The sequence below is a fragment of the Microcaecilia unicolor genome, chromosome 3 (genome assembly GCF_901765095.1).
Source record: "Microcaecilia unicolor chromosome 3, aMicUni1.1, whole genome shotgun sequence".
NCBI lineage: Eukaryota > Metazoa > Chordata > Amphibia > Gymnophiona > Siphonopidae > Microcaecilia > Microcaecilia unicolor.
The window spans coordinates 245,596,754-245,621,123 of NC_044033.1; the positions used below are offsets into that span (position 1 = coordinate 245,596,754).

The 24,370-nt window shown below is 41.4% G+C and overlaps 1 protein-coding gene across 1 annotated transcript in view; it reads left to right on the forward strand.

Moving 5' to 3' along the window:
- LOC115464549 overlaps nucleotides 1-24,370 on the forward strand; it is a 371,428-nt gene that overhangs the window by 159,481 nt on the left and 187,577 nt on the right. Inside the window, 1 exon segment of the mRNA XM_030194915.1 lies at nucleotides 10,827-10,914. Within this exon segment, the coding sequence (XP_030050775.1) occupies nucleotides 10,827-10,914 (88 nt within the window).

Here is a 24,370-nt window from a genome sequence, read left to right on the forward strand (position 1 = left end):
GGTAAACAAGCCATACTGTAGGAATGTGGTCACATGTTTCTCAGTCCAGGCGGCCAGTCTGAACTCGAAACAGGCTCCACCTCCCCCTTCACATACCAAATTAATTAGAGCTACATAAGTACATAAGTAGTGCCATACTGGGAAAGACCAAAGGTCCATCTAGCCCAGCATCCTGTCACCGACAGTGGCCAATCCAGGTCAAGGGCACCTGGCACGCTCCCCAAACGTAAAAACATTCCAGACAAGTTATACCTAAAAATGAGGAATTTTTCCAGTCCATTTAATAGCGGTCTATGGACTTGTCCTTTAGGAATCTATCTAACCCCTTTTTAAACTCCGTCAAGCTAACCGCCCGTACCACGTTCTCCGGCAATGAATTCCAGAGTCTAATTACACGTTGGGTGAAGAAAAATTTTCTCCGATTCGTTTTAAATTTACCACACTGTAGCTTCAACTCATGCCCTCTAGTCCTAGTATTTTTGGATAGCGTGAACAGTCGCTTCACATCCACCCGATCCATTCCACTCATTATTTTATACACTTCTATCATATCTCCCCTCAGCCGTCTCTTCTCCAAGCTGAAAAGCCCTAGCCTTCTCAGCCTCTCTTCGTAGGAAAGTCGTCCCATCCCCACTATCATTTTCGTCGCCCTTCGCTGTACCTTTTCCAATTCTACTATATCTTTTTTGAGATACGGAGACCAGTACTGAACACAATACTCCAGGTGCGGTCGCACCATGGAGCGATACAACGGCATTATAACATCCGCACACCTGGACTCCATACCCTTCTTAATAACACCCAACATTCTATTCGCTTTCCTAGCCGCAGCAGCACACTGAGCAGAAGGTTTCAGCGTATCATCGACGACGACACCCAGATCCCTTTCTTTTTTTTTTTTTTTTTTTAATTTATAGAAGTCTTTATTCAACATTGTTAATCAAACATAAGTTTTAACCTTCTTTACATAATATCCATAAGGTATAGTGATTCACTTTCAATCCAGGTCAAACTAATCAAGATAACTAATAACAGTGTTAGCAGATTAACAGTTTCAGATATGGAGCTCGCAGTACTTCAAAGATTTTATGATTTTACATTTACATCTACCCCACCTTTATATCCCTTCCCCCCTCTATCAACTCTAAACCTCCCTCCCCCCTCCCACCCGTCTTCCCTCTTATTTCTTATAACATCCAAAACATATATTATTCTACGCACTTAGCCAAAAAGGGTTCCCAAATTCTCTGCCATTTAGGCAACATTCTTCGTTTTACGGCAGTCAACCGTTCCATTTCACAGGTATAGCGAACCTTGGTTATCCATCTTACCATTGAGGGGACCAAAGGGGATTTCCAGCTTTGAGCCAAATTCACCCTTGCCACATTGAGAGTGGCCCGCACCAGGAGCCACTGGTGGGCTTCAAGACCTTCAGGTCGTGCCCCCAGCAAAAAGATCGAGGGATGCCACTGCACAGACCTGCCAATCCATCCCTGAAGGCGTGCTTGAATCCCTCTCCAATAAGCTTGTGCTTTCAGACATTTCCACCAAATGTGCCCTGCAGTTCCCACCTCTCCACAGTTTCGCCAGCACCTAAGTGATATTTGAGCATTCATGTGGTGTAGTCTAGCAGGAGTCAAGTACCATCTGTAAAGCACCTTAACCGCATTTTCTTGTAAGGCCACTGCTAATGATACCTTCCTAATATTCTTTTCCAGAGTCAACCAATTGGCCTTAGGAAGTGTAAATTGTAGTTCTTGCTCCCATCTCTGTCTATGTAATACATGCGGTTTCGAAAGCCGCATTAAGTAATCATATAAAAAGGATATCAGACCCTTCGTACGCTTCGTGTCTACACAAATCTCCTCCATCGGGTGTGTGTCACGTTTTAAGCATATACCATAAACAGGTCCCTTGAGAAAGTGATGAAGCTGCAAGTAGGCATAGTGATCACCGGAGCTAAGTCCATAATCTTTCATCAAGTTCTCAAAAGGGGTCACCCTATCACCCACATGTAACTGCCCTAACAAATCCAGGCCTGCTACAGCCCAGTCACTGAAAGGTCTACTGCCCACACCCGGTTCAAAGGAGGGGTTATCTGCAATTGGGGCTAAGCCTGATAATATCGGTTGACGGTCTGTGAACATAGAGTCCCAATAATGAAACGTAGCCTGGACTGTGGGAGGAAATCTGTCTGTCCTTCCTCTATGTTTACTAGGTAGCCACATTAAATGGTTCAGGGGTCGCGAGCCCACCAAAGCTTGCTCTATAACCACCCATCTTTTATGGTCCTCCCCTCTAAACCAGTCTATAGCACCTCTCGCCTGGGCCGCCCAATAATACCACGTCAGGTTGGGGACTCCGAGGCCTCCCTCCCTCCTACTCTTGTATAGCAATGTTCGGGGCAATCGTGGTCTTTTATGATTCCAAATGAATCGGATCAAAATATCCTGAAGGCCAGACAGGAAGGATCTAGACACCTTCAAAGGCAAGACCTGGAACAGGTATAGCAGCCTGGGCAAGACGTTCATTTTAATTGCTGCAATGCGCCCGAACCAAGACAGCCCCACACCCAACCATCTGTCCAGATCCCTCTGTATCTCCCTCTTAAGGGCTTGGTAGTTATTATCAAACAGAGCGGCTATATTACTAGTGATCTTCACACCCAAGTAACTCAATGCACTCTCCTCCCACTTAAAAGGGAAGGATGTCTTCAAAGTCTCCATTACACTCGAAGGCACCCCAACTGCCATTCCTATAGACTTACTAGCATTAAGTTTATATCCTGAAATTTCCGCGTATTCCCGTATCACTTTCATGAGGTTAGGTAAGGAGATCAGCGGGTTTGTTAATGACAGGAGGACATCGTCAGCAAACAACGCTACTTTATATTCTTGTCCTCCCACCTTCACCCCGGCTATGTCTGGATGTTTTCTAATCGCCTCCGCCAGGGGCTCCATTGCCAGAGCAAAGAGTAGGGGAGACAGCGGGCACCCCTGTCTCGTACCCCTTCCTAGCTGAAACATCGCCGAGTGTCCCCCATTCACCCTCACACAAGCCCGTGGCCCCGTATATAATGCCCTAATCCAAGTTCTATATTGGGTACCTATCCCAGCCCTAGCTAGGACCTTGTCAAGAAACCCCCAGTGGACCCGGTCAAAGGCTTTCTCAGCGTCCAGCCCCAGTAAAACCACCGGGTTAGCCCTCGTCCGAGTTGCATATAAAAGGTCCACTGTTCTCCGGATATTATCCATAGCTTGTCTGTTAGCTACAAAGCCTACCTGATCTGGGTGAATTAAACAAGGCAAGAGCCTCCCCAGCCTAGTGGCCAGGACCTTCGCCAAAATTTTTACGTCCGTATTGAGTATCGATATTGGGCGGTACGAAGAGCATTCAGTTCTATCCTTACCAGGCTTTGGTATTACTGCCACCCATGCCTCCAACATCGTCAATGGCAGTGAGGCTCCCTCTCGCACCGAATTAACGATCAAAGTCAAATAGGGCGCTAGTTGGGTTACAAATGTCTTATAAAATTCGTTTGTAAAACCATCTAGCCCCGGCACTTTCCCCGTTGGCAGATTCTTGATGGCCTGAATAACTTCATCTACTCCCACCGGTCGGTCCAGGTCCAATCTCTGTGTCTCAGAAAGCACATTCAAGCCCCTCGCCTCCAAATATTCATCTATTTTATCAATCTGTACAGCAGCATCCTCTCGATACAATTGTTCATAATATTGTGCAAAACAATCTCTGATTTGTGTGGATTTGTGCACCACCTCACCTCTAGTACCCCTCATCCTTAGTATATTTCGGTCAGATCTCATCTTTCGTAACTTAGTGGCCAATAATCTTCCAGGTTTATTAGCACCTGCATAGTACACCTGGTTAAGCCTTGCATGCACAAATTTCAAACTATCCTCATGCAGATCAGTCACCTCCAGTCTCATAGCCTGCAGCCTCCGATAATCGGCCACCGACCCAGTATCTCTATATTTAAGCTCTAGCTCCCCCAATTTATCCATACATTTAGACAGGCGTTCCTTATGAACTCGAGCTTTTTGACCAGCCTGCTTGAGAAAAAACCCTCTCGCTACTGCTTTAAATGCATCCCAAACTGTACCCAGAGATGGTCCAGAATCTATATTAATGTCAAAATACTCTTTTAGTACTGGGTAAAATCTCCCCACCAGCTCCGGGTCTTGTAATAGAGAATTATTAATCGTCCATCTTCTGTCACGCTGCTCCTCCCTCAATGATGGAATATTGACCCAGACTGGAGCGTGATCTGAAATCGTTATGTGACCTATATTAGCCCCTCCCCCTCCAATCGACAATGCCTTGTCCAAGAAAACATAGTCAATTCTGGAGTAAGAGAGGTGTACTGTTGAGTAAAAGGTGTACTCCCTCCCCCTGGTATTCCCAATTCTCCAGGGATCATATAAACCCATCTCATCGACCAAATAGTTTAAAGCACTAGAATTTTTACGGTCAATCAGAGCAGGAGGAGCTGACCTATCTAAACCTGGCTGCATGGTGGCATTAAAATCACCAGCCACAATCAGTTTACCTTTAGCAAAGGCCTGTAGTTCCTTCCTCAGGCGCATGAAAAACTTATCCTGCCTCTCATTCGGGGCATATACATTAGCCAATGTGCATTCCTCCTGCTCCAACATCACGTGCAATAGCAAAAATCTGCCCTCCTTATCCTTTCTAGAGTGTAAGACTTGTACCTGAGTGTCTTTATGAAACATTATTGCTACACCACGTTTTTTAGAACCAGCCACATCGGAGGCACAGAACACTTGCTGGTATTGTTTAAAATTCAAAAGCCCTTCGTGTCTTCGCTGAAAATGAGTTTCCTGCAGGAAAACAACCCGCGGTCTCATCAAATTCAACTCCCGCATCAGTGCGTGCCTCTTATATGGAGAGTTCAGCCCCTTTATGTTGTATGTGCAAACCCTAAAATCAACCATTTATATTTCGGTACAGTGAACAATAAATTATAACCCCGGGAAGGCTTAATCCTAACTCTAGCTCCCTCTCTCCCCTACTATTCCCTACCCTTACTATCCCCTCCCCCCCATCCATACCCACCCTAACTCCTTCTCCCCTCCTGCCTCCCTCCCTTCCCTTCCCTCTTAACAACCCACCAAGCAGCTCCTTAAGATACTGCTTGGGATTTTGAAGAAGAAACTCCACTAACTGATTTCCAACCTTTTTTTTTTTTTTTTTTTTTTATACTACAATTTTTTAACCCAAAATAAACGGAACCCCTCAATCCCCTCCTTCTCACGTCCCCACCTCCACTTATCTTCTCAGATACATATGAAAATCCACTGTCTTGTTTCGTATGATAATGTTTAAGTCACTCTCACTCTCCCTTAATCATAAAGTCATCACTTCCCCTGCTGGGGCTTTGAACTCCAGAGCTATCTTTGCACCACACTGTCCAGTTGGTGCTTCTCAGGTCTGGTTTCGTGGTTTCTTTGCTCCTTTTTCAACTCTTTTCCATCTCTGCAGCCGTGCTTTTGTTGCGGGAGCCAACTCCGTCGGCGGACTCTCTGTAGATGTTAATCCCACCTCGTAAAGGCTCTTCCATGCTGCCTCCACAGTGCGACAGCGGAGTTTCTCCCCTTTAATCTCAAAGCAAATTGCAAACGGAAATGCCCATCTGTACAATATTTTTTCCTTAGTTAGGACCTCTATGACCGGCTTCATGTTCCTTCTCAAGGTCAAGGTGTACAGAGAAAGATCCTGGTAGACCGCAACGCGGGCCCCCTTGAATTCAAGGTTGGTGGATTGTCGAGCTTTTTGCCAAATCCTTTCTTTGCAAGCATAGGTGGTAAAACGCACCACAATATCTCGCGGTCTGTTGTCCCTCGCAGGCCCAAGCGCTCTATGAGCTCTGTCCATTTCTATCTCACTGGTATCAAAATCTGGGCCCATCAACTGTGCACATATAGATCGCACCACTGTCTGGACATCTTCCTGGTCTCCATTTTCCTGAACTCCTCGAAAGCGAAGATTTTGCCTGCGCCCCCTGTTTTCAAGGTCATCTAATTTCAAACGCAGATCCTCCGCCTGGTCTGTCAATTTTTGCAAGCGTTTGTCTGTCTCGTCGTGTCTCTCCCCCAGCTCGTCTGCGCGCTCTTCCAAAGCTTCAACCCTCCCCCCCAGCTCCCTCATTTCGGCGCTCAGAGCATCCACATGCTCCAGGATTTCGTCTTTTGACGCAACAATTTCAGCCCTGAGTGCCTCCAAGCATTGAGTCAGTTCCTGTGAGGGAGCCTGAGCGGGGATGGGCTCGCAGCGCACTTCGCGAGGCGAAATCTGGCTAACTTCTGGGAGTCTGCATACCTTGGGGGAGGCGGGGTGCGCTAGGCCTCGATCCGGTTGCTTCGACGACAGACGCTCGCTCTCCCGATGCAGCGCGCCGCTTCTTTTACTCATTTTTCTGGATTCAATTAATTCAGCACCAGTTCGCCTTTCATGCGAATGTTGTGAGAGATTAATTTATAGCGAATAATGCCTTTTTCGCAGAGGTAGGAACGGAGCTCCGGGACTAAGCAGCCATTCAGTTTCGTGACGTCACTTCCTCCTTCCAGATCCCTTTCTTGATCCGTAACTCCTAACGCGGAACCTTGCAAGACGTAGCTATAATTCGGGTTCCTCTTACCCACATGCATCACTTTGCACTTGTCAACATTGAACTTCATCTGCCACTTGCACGCCCATTCTCCCAGTCTCGCAAGGTCCTCCTGTAATCGTTCACATTCCTCCTGTGACTTGACGACCCTGAATAATTTTGTGTCAACGGCGAATTTAATTACCTCACTAGTTATTCCCATCTCTAGGTCATTTATAAATACATTAAAAAGCAACGGACCCAGCACAGACCCCTGCGGGACCCCACTAACTACCCTCCTCCACTGAGAATACTGGCCACGCAATCCTACTCTCTGCTTCCTATCTTTCAACCAGTTCTTAATCCATAATAATACCCTACCTCCGATTCCATGACTCTGCAATTTCTTCAGGAGTCTTTCGTGCGGCACTTTGTCAAACGCCTTCTGAAAATCCAGATATACAATATCAACCGGCTCCCCATTGTCCACATGTTTGCTTACCCCCTCAAAAAAATGCATTAGATTGGTGAGGCAAGACTTCCCTTCACTAAATCCGTGCTGACTTTGTCTCATCAGTCCATGTTTTTGTATATGCTCTGCAATTTTATTCTTAATAATAGCCTCCACCATCTTGCCCGGCACTGACGTCAGACTCACCGGTCTATAATTTCCCGGATCTCCTCTGGAACCTTTCTTAAAAATCGGAGTAACATTGGCTACCCTCCAGTCTTCCGGTATTACACTCGATTTTAGGGACAGATTGCATATTTCTAACAGTAGCTCCGCAAGTTCATTTTTTAGTTCTATTAATACTCTGGGATGAATACCATCAGGTCCCGGTGATTTACTACTCTTCAGCTTGCTGAACTGACCCATTACATCCTCCAAGGTTACAGAGAATTTGTTTAGTTTCTCCGACTCCCCCGCTTCAAATATTCTTTCCGGCACCGGTGTCCCCCCCAAATCCTCCTCGGTGAAGACCGAAGCAAAGAATTCATTTAATTTCTCCGCTACGGCTTTGTCCTCCTTGATCGCCCCTTTAACACCATTTTCGTCCAGCGGCCCAACCGACTCTTTGGCCGGTTTCCTGCTTTTAATGTATCTAAAAAAGTTTTTACTATGTATTTTTGCTTCCAACGCTAATTTCTTCTCAAAGTCCTTTTTTGCCCTCCTTATCTCCGCTTTGCATTTGGCTTATCTTCTACATTCCAACTTATTTTCACACAAAATTAAACAATCATTTTAAAAACAGATCATGGTGGATCTCATCCTGCTGGTTCTGTGCATCTCATTCACACCTCCTGACCCTGCTATGATTCTCTTCACTCTGATTATATCTGCTAACCCAAAACTCTGTAACAATTTGCTGAATGCCTGGGATTCATTGGGGATCTGGATCCCAGTAGCTCAGACGTGTCAGCTTAACGTAACTGAATCCTAATAATTTAGAAATAAACTGAAAGCTGAAAGTAAGATTTGCTCACTATGAATGTAATTTTGCAAAACTACTGATCCAATTTTAGCTCAGAACTATAAATAGAAATCAAACAAAATAAAACATGGAAAAGAAAATAAGATGATACCTTTTTTATTGGACATAACTTAATACATTTCTTGATTAGCTTTCGAAGGTTGCTCATAGCTCAGAACTATCAATTTCATATCTTTATTATCTATCCAAACTGACAGTGAAAGTTACTTTTCAGCAGCTACTCCAGCATACTGAAAATGCACGTTATTGCACCCATGACAATCGGGATTTTGCCCACACTACAGTACTGAGGGCAAGATGCACTAAACTAAATGAGCCTTTAACGAACAAGTTTTTAACCCTGGCAGGTACTAAAGTCCAATTTCCGACGACCGTAGCAGCAAACAAAAACAGAATGCAGATGAGCAAATTGTGTAGAAACCCTATTGAAATGAGATGCACTAAGGTTTTCCACTTGCCCTAACGATGGAAAACTCCGGGAAAGCCAACGAGAGGTCTGTACCTCTCGTTGGGGCTGCTCGTCTTCCAAAACAATGTGAAAAAAAATTGGGAGGGGACAAAAACGCTCGTCAGGAGCGTCCTTTATGGACGGCCTTCCCCCCCCCCCCCCCGAGGTCGCCGCTGCTCCCCGCTCCCCCTTGCATTAAAATCGTGACTTTTTTAGGCAGCCCCGGCCCCCCCCCCCTTCCTCTCTTTCTCCTTTTTTAGGAAAAACAGCTCCCGCCATCCTCCGTCCCGCCGCTCCCCCCTCCACCTGGCCCCCCTCCGTTTGAAACTGGGCCCGTGCAGTGCCTCTCACCTCTGTGTGAAGGCGCTGCACAAGCAACAACAGCTGATTGCCTCCTCCGACGTCCCTCCGCTCCTCCTGGGCCCGCCCTCGTCTGACGTAAGTAACCTACGTACACAAACAGAACATTTACAGTTACTGGAACTTCTAAAATTTCGACCATTCGTTCTCTTTCCTGTGGGCTTCCGAGAGACTCCATTTTTATTTAACATCTTCTTAAGCCCACTTACAACATTCATTCAAGATCATGGGATCAAAGTATATTATTACACCAACAATTTCATTTTAGTTGACTTTTTTGACCCTCTTTCTATTGACCGTGCCAGGATCCAATGTTGTCTGAATATGACATCTGTCTGGCTTGCATTTAACTATTTGGTACTTAATTCCTCTAGAACAGTCACGCTCTGGATCTCAGAGAAATCTTTTGCTACTACCATGGCCCCAACCATAGCTGCCATTAAGGTTACACTGACTGCTGAACTTAAATATCTAGGAGTAATCATTATCATCATCTTACTTTTACTGCTGAGATAGCAGGCTTGGGAAAAAAAAAAAATTATTGTAATTACTTGGACAACTGCTCTCAACAGACACCGTCCGGCAAGTTCCCACCTGGACAATTCTCACTCACCAATTACCCTCCGGACGAGGGGTCACGTGATGCCAGCTACCTAGCAAGCAGCACCAGAGAGCAGCTCCTCGGAGGCCTTACCAATAACTGCTTAATATCGAGTTTTGTCAGGTTTTGAGTGCTCCAGAGAGAAGGATACAATCGGTGTAGCTGCTGCGCTCCTGTACTGGGTGGCGATTCAGAGGAGGTAGCTGTGGAATGCCCACAAAAACGCAGCGGGGTACGAAGAAGTTGCAGAGAGCGGGACCCAACAAGATGGCGGAGTCACAGCACCCACCAACACGGAACGTGATACCGGGAGGAGCCACCGACTGGGCAGTGGAGATCTCCCGCTCCGTTTCAGAAGCGTTGGAGAATCCGCTGCAGTGGTGTGCTGGAGCCGGCTCACCGGCTCTGCAGAGCCGGTTGTTACTTTTTGAAGTTTTTTGCGAGCCGGTTGTTAAGCTGTACAGCAGGGACTTTTTTTTTTCTCCACAAATTGCTTCGGAAGGCTGGAGGAACACATCACGCATGCCCAAACACACCAGCTGTCACCTGATACTGGTGCATGCGTGGTGTGGCAGCCCCTGCCTCCTCGTGCTGCACTGGTAAGGCAAGAGGTGCTCGTGTGAGCTAGCAGTGCTCCTGCAGCTCAACAATTGTGTAGCTTCCTGGCTGTCTGGTAAGAATTTTAAACACACTTGTTGCTGGGCCCGTTTGTTGGGGGAGAGGGAGGAGGACGACAATGGACAACTACACACTGTCAAGTGGTTGGGGGAGCATTGTCCCCCGTGGCCCGCCACTGCCCCCCCCCCCCCCCCCCAAACACTTGCACCGTCGTGTTCTAATTCTCTCTCTCCCCTGCCCTTCCTGCTGCACTGCCATGAACCGGTGAAACTTTTTGCCGCCTCCCTCCCTCGCATGTCGTCATCGTCGTCCTCCTACCGCCATAGAACAGGATCGGATTCTCTCTCTCCCCTGCCCTTCCCGCTGCACTGCCATAAACCATTGAAACTTTTTGCCGCCTCCCTCGCATGTTCTCGTCGTCGTCGTCCTACCGCCGTAGAACAGGATCAGATTCTATCTCTCCCTGCCCTGCCCTTCCCGCTGCACTGCCATGAACCGTTGAAACTTTTTTTCCCCCTCTCGCATCGGCTCCCGCCTCCCTCCCTCCCTCCCTCGCATGTCGTCGTCGTCGTCCTCCTACCGCAGTAGAACAGGATCGGATCGGATGCCGTCGGGGTCCTTCTGCTGCCACGTCCCGCCTATGGCCTACTCTGATTCAACTTACTTGCTGTTTCCGCGTAGGCAGGACACGGCAGTCAAAGCGGACACTGTCGGGAGTCGGGACCAAGGAGGTGAAATTGAGCCTGCTGCGCTCCCTATCTACTCCACGGTAAGGAAGCCAGTTTGGTAAAAAATCTCTGTTTTCACTGCCCCAGCTGTCATCTCCTCTAGACAGTCGTGCTGCTGCACCAAAGGAAGCAAACCTATGAGCTGCTGCATCCACGTTGTCATTCTTTATTGCCCATCTTCTGTAACAACTCTAAAGCTGTTTCAATTGGATAGGTAGTGCCTTAAAAAGCAGAGGTCAAAAGTTTTTGTTTTGTTTTTTACTTATTGAACAGCTTTTTAATTTATATGAAAGCTTCCCATATATAAATTTCATGAAATAACAATCAAATATCAGTAACACACATCTTTAAAAATTATTATCGCTGGTAGAAACAGCAATTTTAAACTCTGTATTTTGTGCTCATTTTTCTACACTATAAAAATAAATAAATACACTGTCTACAATACAAATGGCCAAATTTCAGTGGGGATATCCTGTTTACTGATGGGTTCATCTTCTGCTGTTGTTGTAATCTACCATGGGAAGCCTGGTATTATAAAGTTGATGGAATATATTGAAATTAAATGGAAGTACAATTAAACTCTCCTTTCATTTGAGTCACACATGGAATCAGATCTTCATCTGTTTTGTAGAAGTTTACCTTTTAGATACACAAATGGATTATTCTGTTTTGAACATGTTTCAGGGCCAAGTGGTTTTATTAGTCAAAATAAATATTTTGTTTCATGCAGATTTCTTTTGTTTATACATAAATGCGCTATATAAGCCCCTAATGCAGCCCATATTGGTTTTCTTATATTATGTTCTTGTGATAACTTAATAGTAATGAAATCTGGAGTGTCCCCAGGTAGTGTACATAAACCAAAAGCTGCCTGAACTCACTATTAGAAGGAAAAACGGCCTCAAAGAGCTCACTGATATGGTATATCTACGGAGCTGAATCGGATCACACAGATCCTCTCTTCATCATCAGCACGTAAAAAAAACCTTCAAAACTGGAGTATAAACCTCAGAAAACATGTGGCAAAACATACAATAATTATGCAACATCAAATGAACTCCAGGATTGGCTGAGCTATAAACTTCAGGCTAAGCAATTGGTAGAATGTGCTTAAATACAAAACCGGCACTTATCTTAGATAATTAGTACCACCAGGCTTGTCCTGTGCCTGTGTCTGCTGAACGAGTCCTTGTGCAACAATCGCACTGTCTGTTGCTGCGGCAGTTTAAATCATCTCACCCCAAGCCTTGGCCTGGCTTGGGGTGAGATGGTTTAAACTGATCCGATTCACCTCCGTAGATATATACCATATCAGTGAGCTCTTTGAAGCCGTTTTTCCTTCTAACAAACAAGTCAGTCAGTTCAGGCAGCTTTTGGTTTATGTACACTACCTGGGGACACTCCAGATTTCATTACTATTTTCTAGCGAGGTTATTTTGAGTTAGTCTTCACTGGACCGAACTTGCTTTCCTTGTGCCATCACTATCCAGCAGGAAGGCAGTGTCTTAAAAGATAGAGGATAAAGGATTTAAAAAAAAAAAAACATTTATCACACATTATTCCAAGCAAAGTCAGCTTACATTTGAAAATACAGTGAGACAGAAAATACAGAGGGACTGGAGAACGGCGGAGGTGGTCCCTCTTCACAAAAGTGGTGATAGGGAAGAAGCTGGAAACTACAGGCCGGTAAGCCTCACTTCGGTTATTGGAAAAGTAATGGAAGCCATGCTGAAGGAAAGGATAGTGAATTTCCTGGAAGCCAATAAGTTGCAAGATCCGAGACAACATGGTTTTACCAGAGGGAAATCGTGCCAAACGAATCTCATTGAATTCTTTGATTGGGTAACTGGAGAATTGAATCATCGACGTGCTATAGACGTAATCTACTTAGATTTTAGCAAAGCTTTTGACACGGTTCCCCACAGGAGGCTCTTAAATAAAGTAGATGGGCTGAAGATAGGTCCCGAAGTGGTGAACTGGATTAGGAACTGGTTGACGGACAGACAACAGAGGGTGGTGGTAAATGGAGTTCGCTCGGAGGAGGGAAAGGTGAGTAGTGGAGTGCCTCAGGGATCGGTGCTGGGGCCGATTCTGTTCAATATATTTGTGAGTGACATTGCCGAAGGGTTAGAAGGTAAAGTTTGCCTATTTGCAGATGATACTAAGATTTGCAACAGAGTGGACACCCGGGAGGGAGTGGAAAGCATGAAAAGGGATCTGAGGAAGCTAGAAGAATGGTCTAAGGTTTGGCAATTAAAATTCAATGCGAAGAAATGCAAAGTGATGCATTTAGGGAGTAGAAACCCACGAGAGACTTATGTGTTAGGCAGTGAGAGTCTGATAGGTACTGAGGGGGAGAGGGACCTTGGGGTGATAGTATCCGAGGATCTGAAGGCGACGAAACAGTGTGACAAGGCGGTGGCCGTAGCGAGAAGGTTGCTAGGCTGTATAGAGAGAGGTGTGATCAGCAGAAGGAAGTGTGATGCCTCTGTACAAGTCGTTGGTGAGGCCCCACCTGGAGTATTGTGTTCAGTTTTGGAGGCCGTACCTTGCGAAGGATGTTAAAAAAATGGAAGCGGTGCAAAGAAAAGCTACGAGAATGGTATGGGATTTGCGTTCCAAGACGTATGAGCAGAGACTTGCTGACCTGAACATGTATACGCTGGAGGAAAGGAGGAACAGGGGTGATATGATACAGACGTTCAAATACTTGAAAGGTATTAATCCGCAAAAAAATCTTTTCCGGAGATGGGAAGGCGGTAGAATGAGAGGACATGAAATGAGATTGAAGGGGGGCAGACTCAAAAAAGATGTCAGGAAGTATTTTTTCACGGAGAGGGTGGTGGATGCTTGGAATGCCCTCCCGCGGGAGGTGGTGGATGCTTGGAATGCCCTCCCGCGGGAGGTGGTGGAGATGAAAATGGTAACGGAATTCAAACATGCGTGGGATATGCATAAAGGAATCCTATGCAGTAGGAATGGATCCTCAGAAGCTTAGCCGAAATTGGGAAGCGGAGCAGGTGGGGGAAGAGAGGTTGGTGGTTGGGAGGCGAGGATAGTGGAGGGCAGACTTATATGGTCTGTGCCAGAGCCGGTGATGGGAGGCGGGACTGGTGGTTGGGAGGTGAGAAATACTGCTGGGCAGACTTGTACGGTCTGTGCCCTGAAAAAGGCAGGTACAAATCAAGGTAAGGTCTACACATACGAGTTTATTTTGTTGGGCAGACTGGATGGACCATGCAGGTCTTTTTCTGCTGTCATCTACTATGTTACTATGTAATTCAGTTATATCATGGGAACAAATAGATGGCTATGTCTGAAACATTTAAGATTAGCATATATATGATATATACCCAACTGAGGATTTAAAAGTTTGTCCTTTAATGATACCATATATTCAGAAATCCATAGCCATTTAGTATAGGTAGTTATTCAAAGATTATCACATTCATACACCAGAACAGGCATCCATCCATCACATCACATTGCAAAAAAAACAACTTCTACAGAGTACGTCCAAAATTTAATTTTTATTTCCTTATTTCTTTCTTCCAAAATTCCAGACAGCACATGTACAGATCAGTAGGAGGACCCAAAGCACTCCAAAACAAGTAAAGTCAGAAACAACACAGTTTATTGTTCAACCACCCTTAGGATTTACCTTGGGTTTAAAAAGCAAACCATGTGCATATTCTTTGTACCAATAATGTATAATAAAGTTACATTATCAGCTCCAGACTCAGCCAAACTCAAATCTGGAAGGAAGTTTTTTTGAAAAGTAGTTTGATGTGTGTTAAGTAAAATCCAATTACACGTTTGCTACAATTAAATATTTCTTTAGCAAAGATATATTAGCAACCATTTAAATTTTGTATTCTCTATTTTGGCCCCATATTTACTATAAATATATTTATAAATTTAAATGTAACAAATTATTTTCAGATTGTGATGATTCCTAAAATGCGAAAATGACAGAGTGATCTATTAAGTTTTTTAAAAGTGAAGAACATGAGGACAGATACTGAAAATGATGGGAACAAAAATCATTGTAGAGAGAAGCCAGCAGAAACAAATGTTAAATCTGTTGAACAACCAGTAAACCCATCATGTTCGTCAAAAGAAAAAACAGATAATCTTGCATTTCCAGATTGTTGGACTGAGAAACAATTATCTATGTTTACAAAACAGTACGAATGTCTTGACATAAAAGAAAGTAAATTTGGATGTAAGGATTGTTCGAAAGTTCAGCATTTAGGAGTGTCAGCAGGAAAGCATGTCCATGTGTCCAAGGAATGGAGTGCATATTTAGTAACCCCAAATGGCAGTAATAAAACCACTAGGCAAGCTTCTATACGGAAAAAAATTAGGGAACGTGACGTTTCTAAATCTCATGCTAAAATTCAAGATTTGTTAAAAGAATCAGCTAATGACTCAATTTCCAGTTTAGTGCATAAACTAAATAATAAAAATATTGAGGCTACTGTAAAAGTTTTTAATACTATTTACAGTTTAGTAAAACATAATAGGCCTCTGTCTGATATAGCAGGGGCAATTGAATTACAAGAGAAAAATGGAGTTGATGTAGGTGTTTGCATACACGTTACAGTGCAACAAGAATAGCAGAACACATTGCAAATGAAATTAAGATGAAAATATTTAAGAATATTATAGAAGAGAATGCCAAAATTTGTATCATAATTGATAAGGCATCTACAGTTTCAAAGAAAAGCACCCTAGTGATTTATCTCCAATGTGCAATTCAATCTGCCCCTGTACCTGTAATGGTATTTGTTGATTTAAAAGAATTGGTATCAACCACAGCAGAGAACATTTTCAACACATTATTGTCTACATTAAATGACTATCAGGCTCATTTTCAAAGCACTTAGCCTCCCAAAGTTCCATAGAAACCTATGGAACTTAGCCTCCCAAAGTGCTTTGAAAATATGCCTCTATGGCTTTGATATTGAATATTTGAAAGCAAACTTGATTTCGTTTTGTTCTGATGGTGCTAATACAATGCTGGGAAGAAAGTCTTGAGTAGCTGCAAAGTTATTAGCAAAATTTCCTAAAATCATCATTTGGCACTGTTTAAATCATCAATTGCAACTATCACTTGACGATTCAATATCTGAAATAAAGCAAGTAAATCATTTAAAAATATTTTTAGATAAATATATTCCATTTATCACCAATCTAATAAAAATCAAACTGAGCTACAAGCTATAGCTAAAGAACTTGAAATTATTAAAATTGGTCGAGTACTAGGGCCAAGATGGGCAGCATGTAGTTTACGAGCTGCTACTGCTGTGTGGCGTGCATATCCTGCATTATATGTGCATTTTTCCCATTCTTCTGCTTATTCTGGTTTGGCAAAGAGATTGGCTAACATAAATTTCTTGCAAGACCTTGCTTTAATGATTGATATTCTTGAGGAATTTTCATTACTTTCAACTGCATTGCAGTCAAGATCAACTAACATCCAAAAAGCACACAAATTGATCAAACGTACCATAAGAGCTTTAGAAAATTTAAGGATTGGTACTGGAAAGCATGAATCTCAAATTGAGGATTTGATTAAGTCAGAAAAGTTTAAAGATTCCAAGGAATGTGTTATTAGAAAATGTAATTCAACACATGAACTTGTGTCTTTTACCAGACAGAAACAATGATGAAAGCATTGTTAATATTGACTGTTTTGATGTGCTAGAACCATCTACTTGGCCTTATGAAGAATTAACTTCACCATGGATAGCTGGTGAAGAGAAATTGTGTCATTTAAATGAAATTTTAAAGTATGACATTGACTTGAATGATTTTCGAGATTTTGTAGACAGTAATCTAGAATCAAAAAATGTTCCAGTTCCTTCAACTATCCAGAAAGCTAGAAAAATAGCTAGCACTATTGTAGTCAGTAGTGCTGAAGCTGAAAGAGGTTTCAGTTTAATGAATGTAGTTTGTACGAGGGTGAGAAATAGTCTGACAGTAAATCATATATCACATTTAATGTCAATAAATTTATTGTCAAAAACTTAGTGGGGAGATAATCATGTGTGGCGTCGCTTAGCACTATTTATTAATCTTAATATTTATAGAAAGAAAGTGCTTGTTTAGAGGAAAAAGCCTCTAGAAGCCTCCAGTAAATACTGTCAATTTGGTATTTTACTATGGAAAGCTGGGCTTCATCATCATTGGCTTCTAAAAAAACCTCTATTCATTCGTTTTATTCTTCTAAATTATGTTAGAGTATCGTTATTTCTCATAATGGCAAGAACTGGCACTAGTATTTATCAAATCAGCTACTTAGCTTAAGGCAGAGTCAGTCGTTCAGAATTGCTGTTAGGCTGGTCGAACCCCGACCTACGATGGCCGTCGTTTCGAAAGACCTGCTTCAGGGTACGGTGGTTCGCTATATCTAAAACATCAAATGGAAAGATTACTCTTAACATCTATTCATTTAAACATTCTTTAGACTTTAATAATCTTAACATACCTCTGCTATAATGTGCACTAGAACTGCATAATAGAGACCCAAGATGGCTGCTCCTTTTAAAGACTGTGTCAGACGCCTTTAGTTCTCATGACCAACCAGCTTAGAGTTTTAGGGGATGTGTCTCATTCAACTTCATTTATTTAAAGAGATATTGTTCTTTAAAGGATCAGTTTTTTAGTGTACCAAAAATTATTTTGATTTTCTAAAACTATAATTTCAAGATGATATTTTCGAAAAGGGTCATTTGGAAAAAATGGTTTTATTCTATTTATTGATATTGATTATTAGAAAAAATGACTCCACTCTATTTTACCGTTAAGTCCCTTAGGTGTCAAAGAACTTAAACGGAATATCCAACGCTGTTCGTTTTGTAGCAATATAAATCTTTTATTTCTACCTATCTTGTTTCTCAATTCTGTAATTTGTTGTAACACAAAACATTTTAATTGTTCAAACGTGTGTCCTTTCTGAGTGCAATGGTTAACTAGAGGTGAATTGATCTTCTTAGTAGTTATTGTGCTCCTATGTTCTATTAGACGAACCCGAAGAGAACGTATAGTCTGACCTACATAAATTTTATCGCATGGGCAGACTAAACAATATACAACAAAATCAGATTTACAATTCGTGTTTACTTTAAGAGTATATTCTTTAGCTGTCTGTGGGTGCACAAAACTCTTAATTTCTAGCATAATGGGACACATATCACAATTATTGCATCTTTTATGTCCATTCCAGATTTCTATCTCATCATTGCGTGCTGGCAGCACTGATGGACAGAGTAATTCTTTTAGATTTTTTGAACGGCTATATGCAAAACGTAATTTCATATCGGAGAAAACTGGTAGAGTACCTAGAATGTTCCAATGATTCTTTATAATCTTAGTAACTCTGTTAGCTCCGTTGGTATGTCTCAGAATGCAAGTCATATGATCTGTATCTTCTGTATCTGATTGTATATTTACTTTCGGTTGGAGAAGATGATCTCTATGATTGTATTTCGCTCTCTTGTAAGCTCGTTGTATCGTTTTTTTCGGATATCCTCTATCTTGCAAACGTTGTCCTAAAAATTTAGCTTTTTCCTGGAAATCTTTGTTATCTGAGCAAATTCTGCGGTATCTCAGCATCTGGGAGAAGGGTAGGCTGTCTTTTAATGGTTTTGGATGACAGCTCTTGTATTGTAGTAGACTATTTACGTCAGTTTTCTTTCGAAAAATTGTGGTCTGAAAAGTTGAATTATCTTTGGAGACATTAACGTCTAAAAAATCAATTTTGTCTTTATCACTTTGATATGTAAATTTTATATTAGGGTGACATTGATTTAAATATAGAACAAATTGTTTCAGTTGACTTTCTTCTGCCTGCCACAATAAAAATATATCATCGATAAATCTAACCCATAGTCCCACATGTTCCCAGAAGGCACTCAAATAAACAAATTTCTCTTCAAAACAGGACATGAATAAATTCGCCACTGAAGGTGCTAAGGTAGCACCCATAGCTACTCCAGACACTTGTTGGAAGATCTTTCCTTCAAATTGGAAATAATTCTTTTTCATCACTAGCGTTGCTAGTTTAACAATAAAAGTAGTCAATTGGCGCCCATGTATCTCCAGTAGAGATAGTTCTATAACTTCCAGAGCCTCGTCTTGAGGAATCGAGGTATAGAGAGATATGACATCTAGTGTGACTAGTGTCATATTCTGCAAAGTGGTATCCCATGTCTTCAAAAGCTGCATAAAGTGAGTAGAGTCTCTAATGTAGGACTTCTGCAACGGTACCAGGGGTCGTAGAAAAGTATCTATATAGATAGATAAAGGTTCTAAAACTGAATTTCTACTAGATACTATGGGTCTCCCCGGTGGGTTATCTAGAGTTTTATGGATTTTTGGTAATATATAGAAAGAAGGTACCGTCGATGTTTCTTGATTTAGGTATTGAAATTCTTTCTGTGTGATCAGACTTTCTGCGTAAGCCGCTCCTGTCAATTGAAATATACAGGTCTTTATATCTGTAGTCGGATCAATAGCTAAAGGTATATATTCTTGTGCATTATTTAATTGGCGATACACTTCTTTCTCATAGTTCTCTCGATCCATACAGACCACTGCCCCTCCTTTATCTGCTCTACGGATCACTAATTCTTTATTATCTCGAAGTTTATTTAGGGCTTCCTGTTCTAACTTAGACAAGTTATGCCATTTATGTAATTCAGCCCTCTCCATCTGTTCTAGAGCTTTCAGTGTCACTTGTTTGAATATAGTGATAGTGGGATCAGGAGGGCTTGGAGGTAACCAAGTGGATTTCATTTTGACCCTAGAAATATCTTTAATGTTGTTGGTTTGATCTTCAAAAAATAGTCTCAAATGAAGCTTTCGCAAAAATCTTTCGAGATCTATTCTAACTTGAAAAGGGTCATGATATTGTGAGGGGACGAAAGACAATCCTTTAGAGAGTAAAGATATTTCGTTTTGAGACAGAACTAGTTTAGAGAGATTAATGACTATTGTCTCTTCACTACGTTCTGTTGGATACATTTCTATTCTCCTCTTCGAAAACCTTGTCTCCTTCTCCGATTTCTGCCCCCTCTTCCTCGGCCTCTCCTTCCTCTGGTATCTCCTAAAAAAGGTTGTTCATCTGGTCCTGAAGAACTCCTATCTGTTAGATCACTCTCTTCTCCTTGAAACGGAGAGATATTTTGTTTATTTTCTTGTTTCAACCATAAATAAACATTGTCTTTCTCATAAGCCTCCAGTAAATACTGTCAATTTGGTATTTTACTATGGAAAGCTGGGCTTCATCATCATTGGCTTCTAAAAAAACCTCTATTCATTCGTTTTATTCTTCTAAATTATGTTAGAGTATCGTTTTCTCATAATGGCAAGAACTGGCACTAGTATTTATCAAATCAGCTACTTAGCTTAAGGCAGAGTCAGTCGTTCAGAATTGCTGTTAGGCTTGTCGAACCCCGACCTACGATGGCCGTCGTTTCGAAAGACCTGCTTCAGGGTACGGTGGTTCAGACATATTCAGAACATATTTCAGACACACTGAAAGGTACTTCCCTTCTACAGATCGACCCAGCAGCATTACTGTCGATCTCATGGACGGCTATAACTGAATTGCATAAACGATTAACAAGGGCAGAATTGCATGGAGCCACGTTGATCGAATATTGCAAGAAAGAAATCATACCTAGAGGGCTTAGAATACAAAAACCTCCCAAGATGTTTAATGATGACAAAGAATTTCAAACTCAGTGGGCAGGAATTTTAAACAAATGCTCATTAGACCTCATGGTTTTGATTATAGATAAAACAACATCAGTAGCCACCACTATTAAAGAAGAGATTTCTAAATCTATTGACACATTAAAAAGTCAAAGTACCTTAGATATATTCTCGAAACAACATGAAGAATTGAAAATCAAGATCGATGCGTTTCGCCGATCCCTACAAGAAACTAAAATTAAGAAATTAAAACGCGACGAGGGAGATTATGAGAAAGAATGTTTATTTATGGTTGAAACAAGAAAATAAACAAAATATCTCTCCGTTTCAAGGAGAAGAGAGTGATCTAACAGATAGGAGTTCTTCAGGACCAGATGAACAACCTTTTTTAGGAGATACCAGAGGAAGGAGAGGCCGAGGAAGAGGGGGCAGAAATCGGAGAAGGAGACAAGGTTTTCGAAGAGGAGAATAGAAATGTATCCAACAGAACGTAGTGAAGAGACAATAGTCATTAATCTCTCTAAACTAGTTCTGTCTCAAAACGAAATATCTTTACTCTCTAAAGGATTGTCTTTCGTCCCCTCACAATATCATGACCCTTTTCAAGTTAGAATAGATCTCGAAAGATTTTTGCGAAAGCTTCGTTTGAGACTATTTTTTGAAGATCAAACCAACAACATTAAAGATATTTCTAGGGTCAAAATGAAATCCACTTGGTTACCTCCAAGCCCTCCTGATCCCACTATCACTATATTCAAACAAGTGACACTGAAAGCTCTAGCACAGATGGAGAGGGCTGAATTACATAAATGGCATAACTTGTCTAAGTTAGAACAGGAAGCCCTAAATAAACTTCGAGATAATAAAGAATTAGTGATCCGTAGAGCAGATAAAGGAGGGGCAGTGGTCTGTATGGATCGAGAGAACTATGAGAAAGAAGTGTATCACCAATTAAATAATGCACAAGAATATATACCTTTAGCTATTGATCCGACTACAGATATAAAGACCTGTATATTTCAATTGACAGGAGCGGCTTACGCAGAAAGTCTGATCACACAGAAAGAATTTCAATACCTAAATCAAGAAACATCGACGGTACCTTTTCTATATATTACCAAAAATCCATAAAACTCTAGATAACCCACCGGGGAGACCCATAGTATCTAGTAGAAATTCAGTTTTAGAACCTTTATCTATCTATATAGATACTTTTCTACGACCCCTGGTACCGTTGCAGAAGTCCTACATTAGAGACTCTACTCACTTTATGCAGCTTTTGAAGACATGGGATACCACTTTGCAGAATATGACACTAGTCACACTAGATGTCATATCTCTCTATACCTCGATTCCTCAAGACGAGGCTCTGGAAGTTATAGAACTATCTCTACTGGAGATACATGGGCGCCAATTGACTACTTTTATTGTTAAACTAGCAACGCTAGTGATGAAAAAGAATTATTTCCAATTTGAAGGAAAGATCTTCCAACAAGTGTCTGGAGTAGCTATGGGTGCTACCTTAGCACCTTCAGTGGCGAATTTATTCATGTCCTGTTTTGAAGAGAAATTTGTTTATTTGAGTGCCTTCTGGGAACATGTGGGACTATGGGTTAGATTTATCGATGATATATTTTCATTGTGGCAGGCAGAAGAAAGTCAACTGAAACAATTTGTTCTATATTTAAATCAATGTCACCCTAATATAAAATTTACATATCAAAGTGATAAAGACAAAATTGATTTTTTAGACGTTAATGTCTCCAAAGATAATTCAACTTTTCAGACCACAATTTTTCGAAAGAAAACTGACGTAAATAGTCTACTACAATACAAGAGCTGTCATCCAAAACCATTAAAAGACAGCCTACCCTTCTCCCAGATGCTGAGATACCGCAGAATTTGCTCAGATAACAAAGATTTCCAGGAAAAAGCTAAATTTTTAGGACAACGTTTGCAAGATAGAGGATATCCGAAAAAAACGATACAACGAGCTTACAAGAGAGCGAAATACAATCATAGAGATCATCTTCTCCAACCGAAAGTAAATATACAATCAGATACAGAAGATACAGATCATATGACTTGCGTTCTGAGACATACCAACGGAGCTAACAGAGTTACTAAGATTATAAAGAATCATTGGAACATTCTAGGTACTCTACCAGTTTTCTCCGATATGAAATTACGTTTTGCATATAGCCGTTCAAAAAATCTAAAAGGATTACTCTGTCCATCAGTGCTGCCAGCACGCAATGATGAGATAGAAATCTGGAATGGACATAAAAGATGCAATAATTGTGATATGTGTCCCATTATGCTAGAAATTAAGAGTTTTGTGCACCCACAGACAGCTAAAGAATATACTCTTAAAGTAAACACGAATTGTAAATCTGATTTTGTTGTATATTGTTTAGTCTGCCCATGCGATAAAATTTATGTAGGTCAGACTATACGTTCTCTTCTAATAGAACATAGGAGCACAATAACTACTAAGAAGATCAATTCACCTCTAGTTAACCATTGCACTCAGAAAGGACACACGTTTGAACAATTAAAATGTTTTGTGTTACAACAAATTACAGAATTGAGAAACAAGATAGGTAGAAATAAAAGATTTATATTGCTACAAAACGAACAGCGTTGGATATTCCGTTTAAGTTCTTTGACACCTAAGGGACTTAACGGTAAAATAGAGTGGAGTCATTTTTTCTAATAATCAATATCAATAAATAGAATAAAACCATTTTTTCCAAATGACCCTTTTCGAAAATATCATCTTGAAATTATAGTTTTAGAAAATCAAAATAATTTTTGGTACACTAAAAAACTGATCCTTTAAAGAACAATATCTCTTTAAATAAATGAAGTTGAATGAGACACATCCCCTAAAACTCTAAGCTGGTTGGTCATGAGAACTAAAGGCGTCTGACACAGTCTTTAATAGGAGCAGCCATCTTGGGTCTCTATTATGCAGTTCTAGTGCACATTATAGCAGAGGTATGTTAAGATTATTAAAGTCTAAAGAATGTTTAAATGAATAGATGTTAAGAGTAATCTTTCCATTTGATGTTTTAGATATAGCGAACCACCGTACCCTGAAGCAGGTCTTTCGAAACGACGGCCATCGTAGGTCGGGGTTCGACCAGCCTAACAGCAATTCTGAACGACTGCCTCTGCCTTAAGCTAAGTAGCTGATTTGATAAATACTAGTGCCAGTTCTTGCCATTATGAGAAATAACGATACTCTAACATAATTTAGAAGAATAAAACGAATGAATAGAGGTTTTTTTAGAAGCCAATGATGATGAAGCCCAGCTTTCCATAGTAAAATACCAAATTGACAGTATTTACTGGAGGCTTCTAGAGGCTTTTTCCTCTAAACAAGCACTTTCTTTCTATAAATATTAAGATTAATAAATAGTGCTAAGCGACGCCACACATGATTATCTCCCCACTAAGTTTTTGATAATGTTTATTCACCACTGAATTCGGGAGATTACTTCTTTCCATGATTTAGTTTGATACCTAATAAATTTATTGTAACATAGTAGATGACGGTCCATCCTGCATGGTCCATCCAGTCTGCCCAATAAGATAACTCATATGTGCCACTTTTTGTGTATGGGGAATTAATTAATACCCACTCTCGGAGAAGAAGATGCGGCCTGGCTGGCCCGAGCAATGGAAAACAGACAAAGCAGATACGTATATGAAAAAAAAAAAACAGTATTTAATGGAAATTCGATGAAGATGAAATAAAAAACAGTA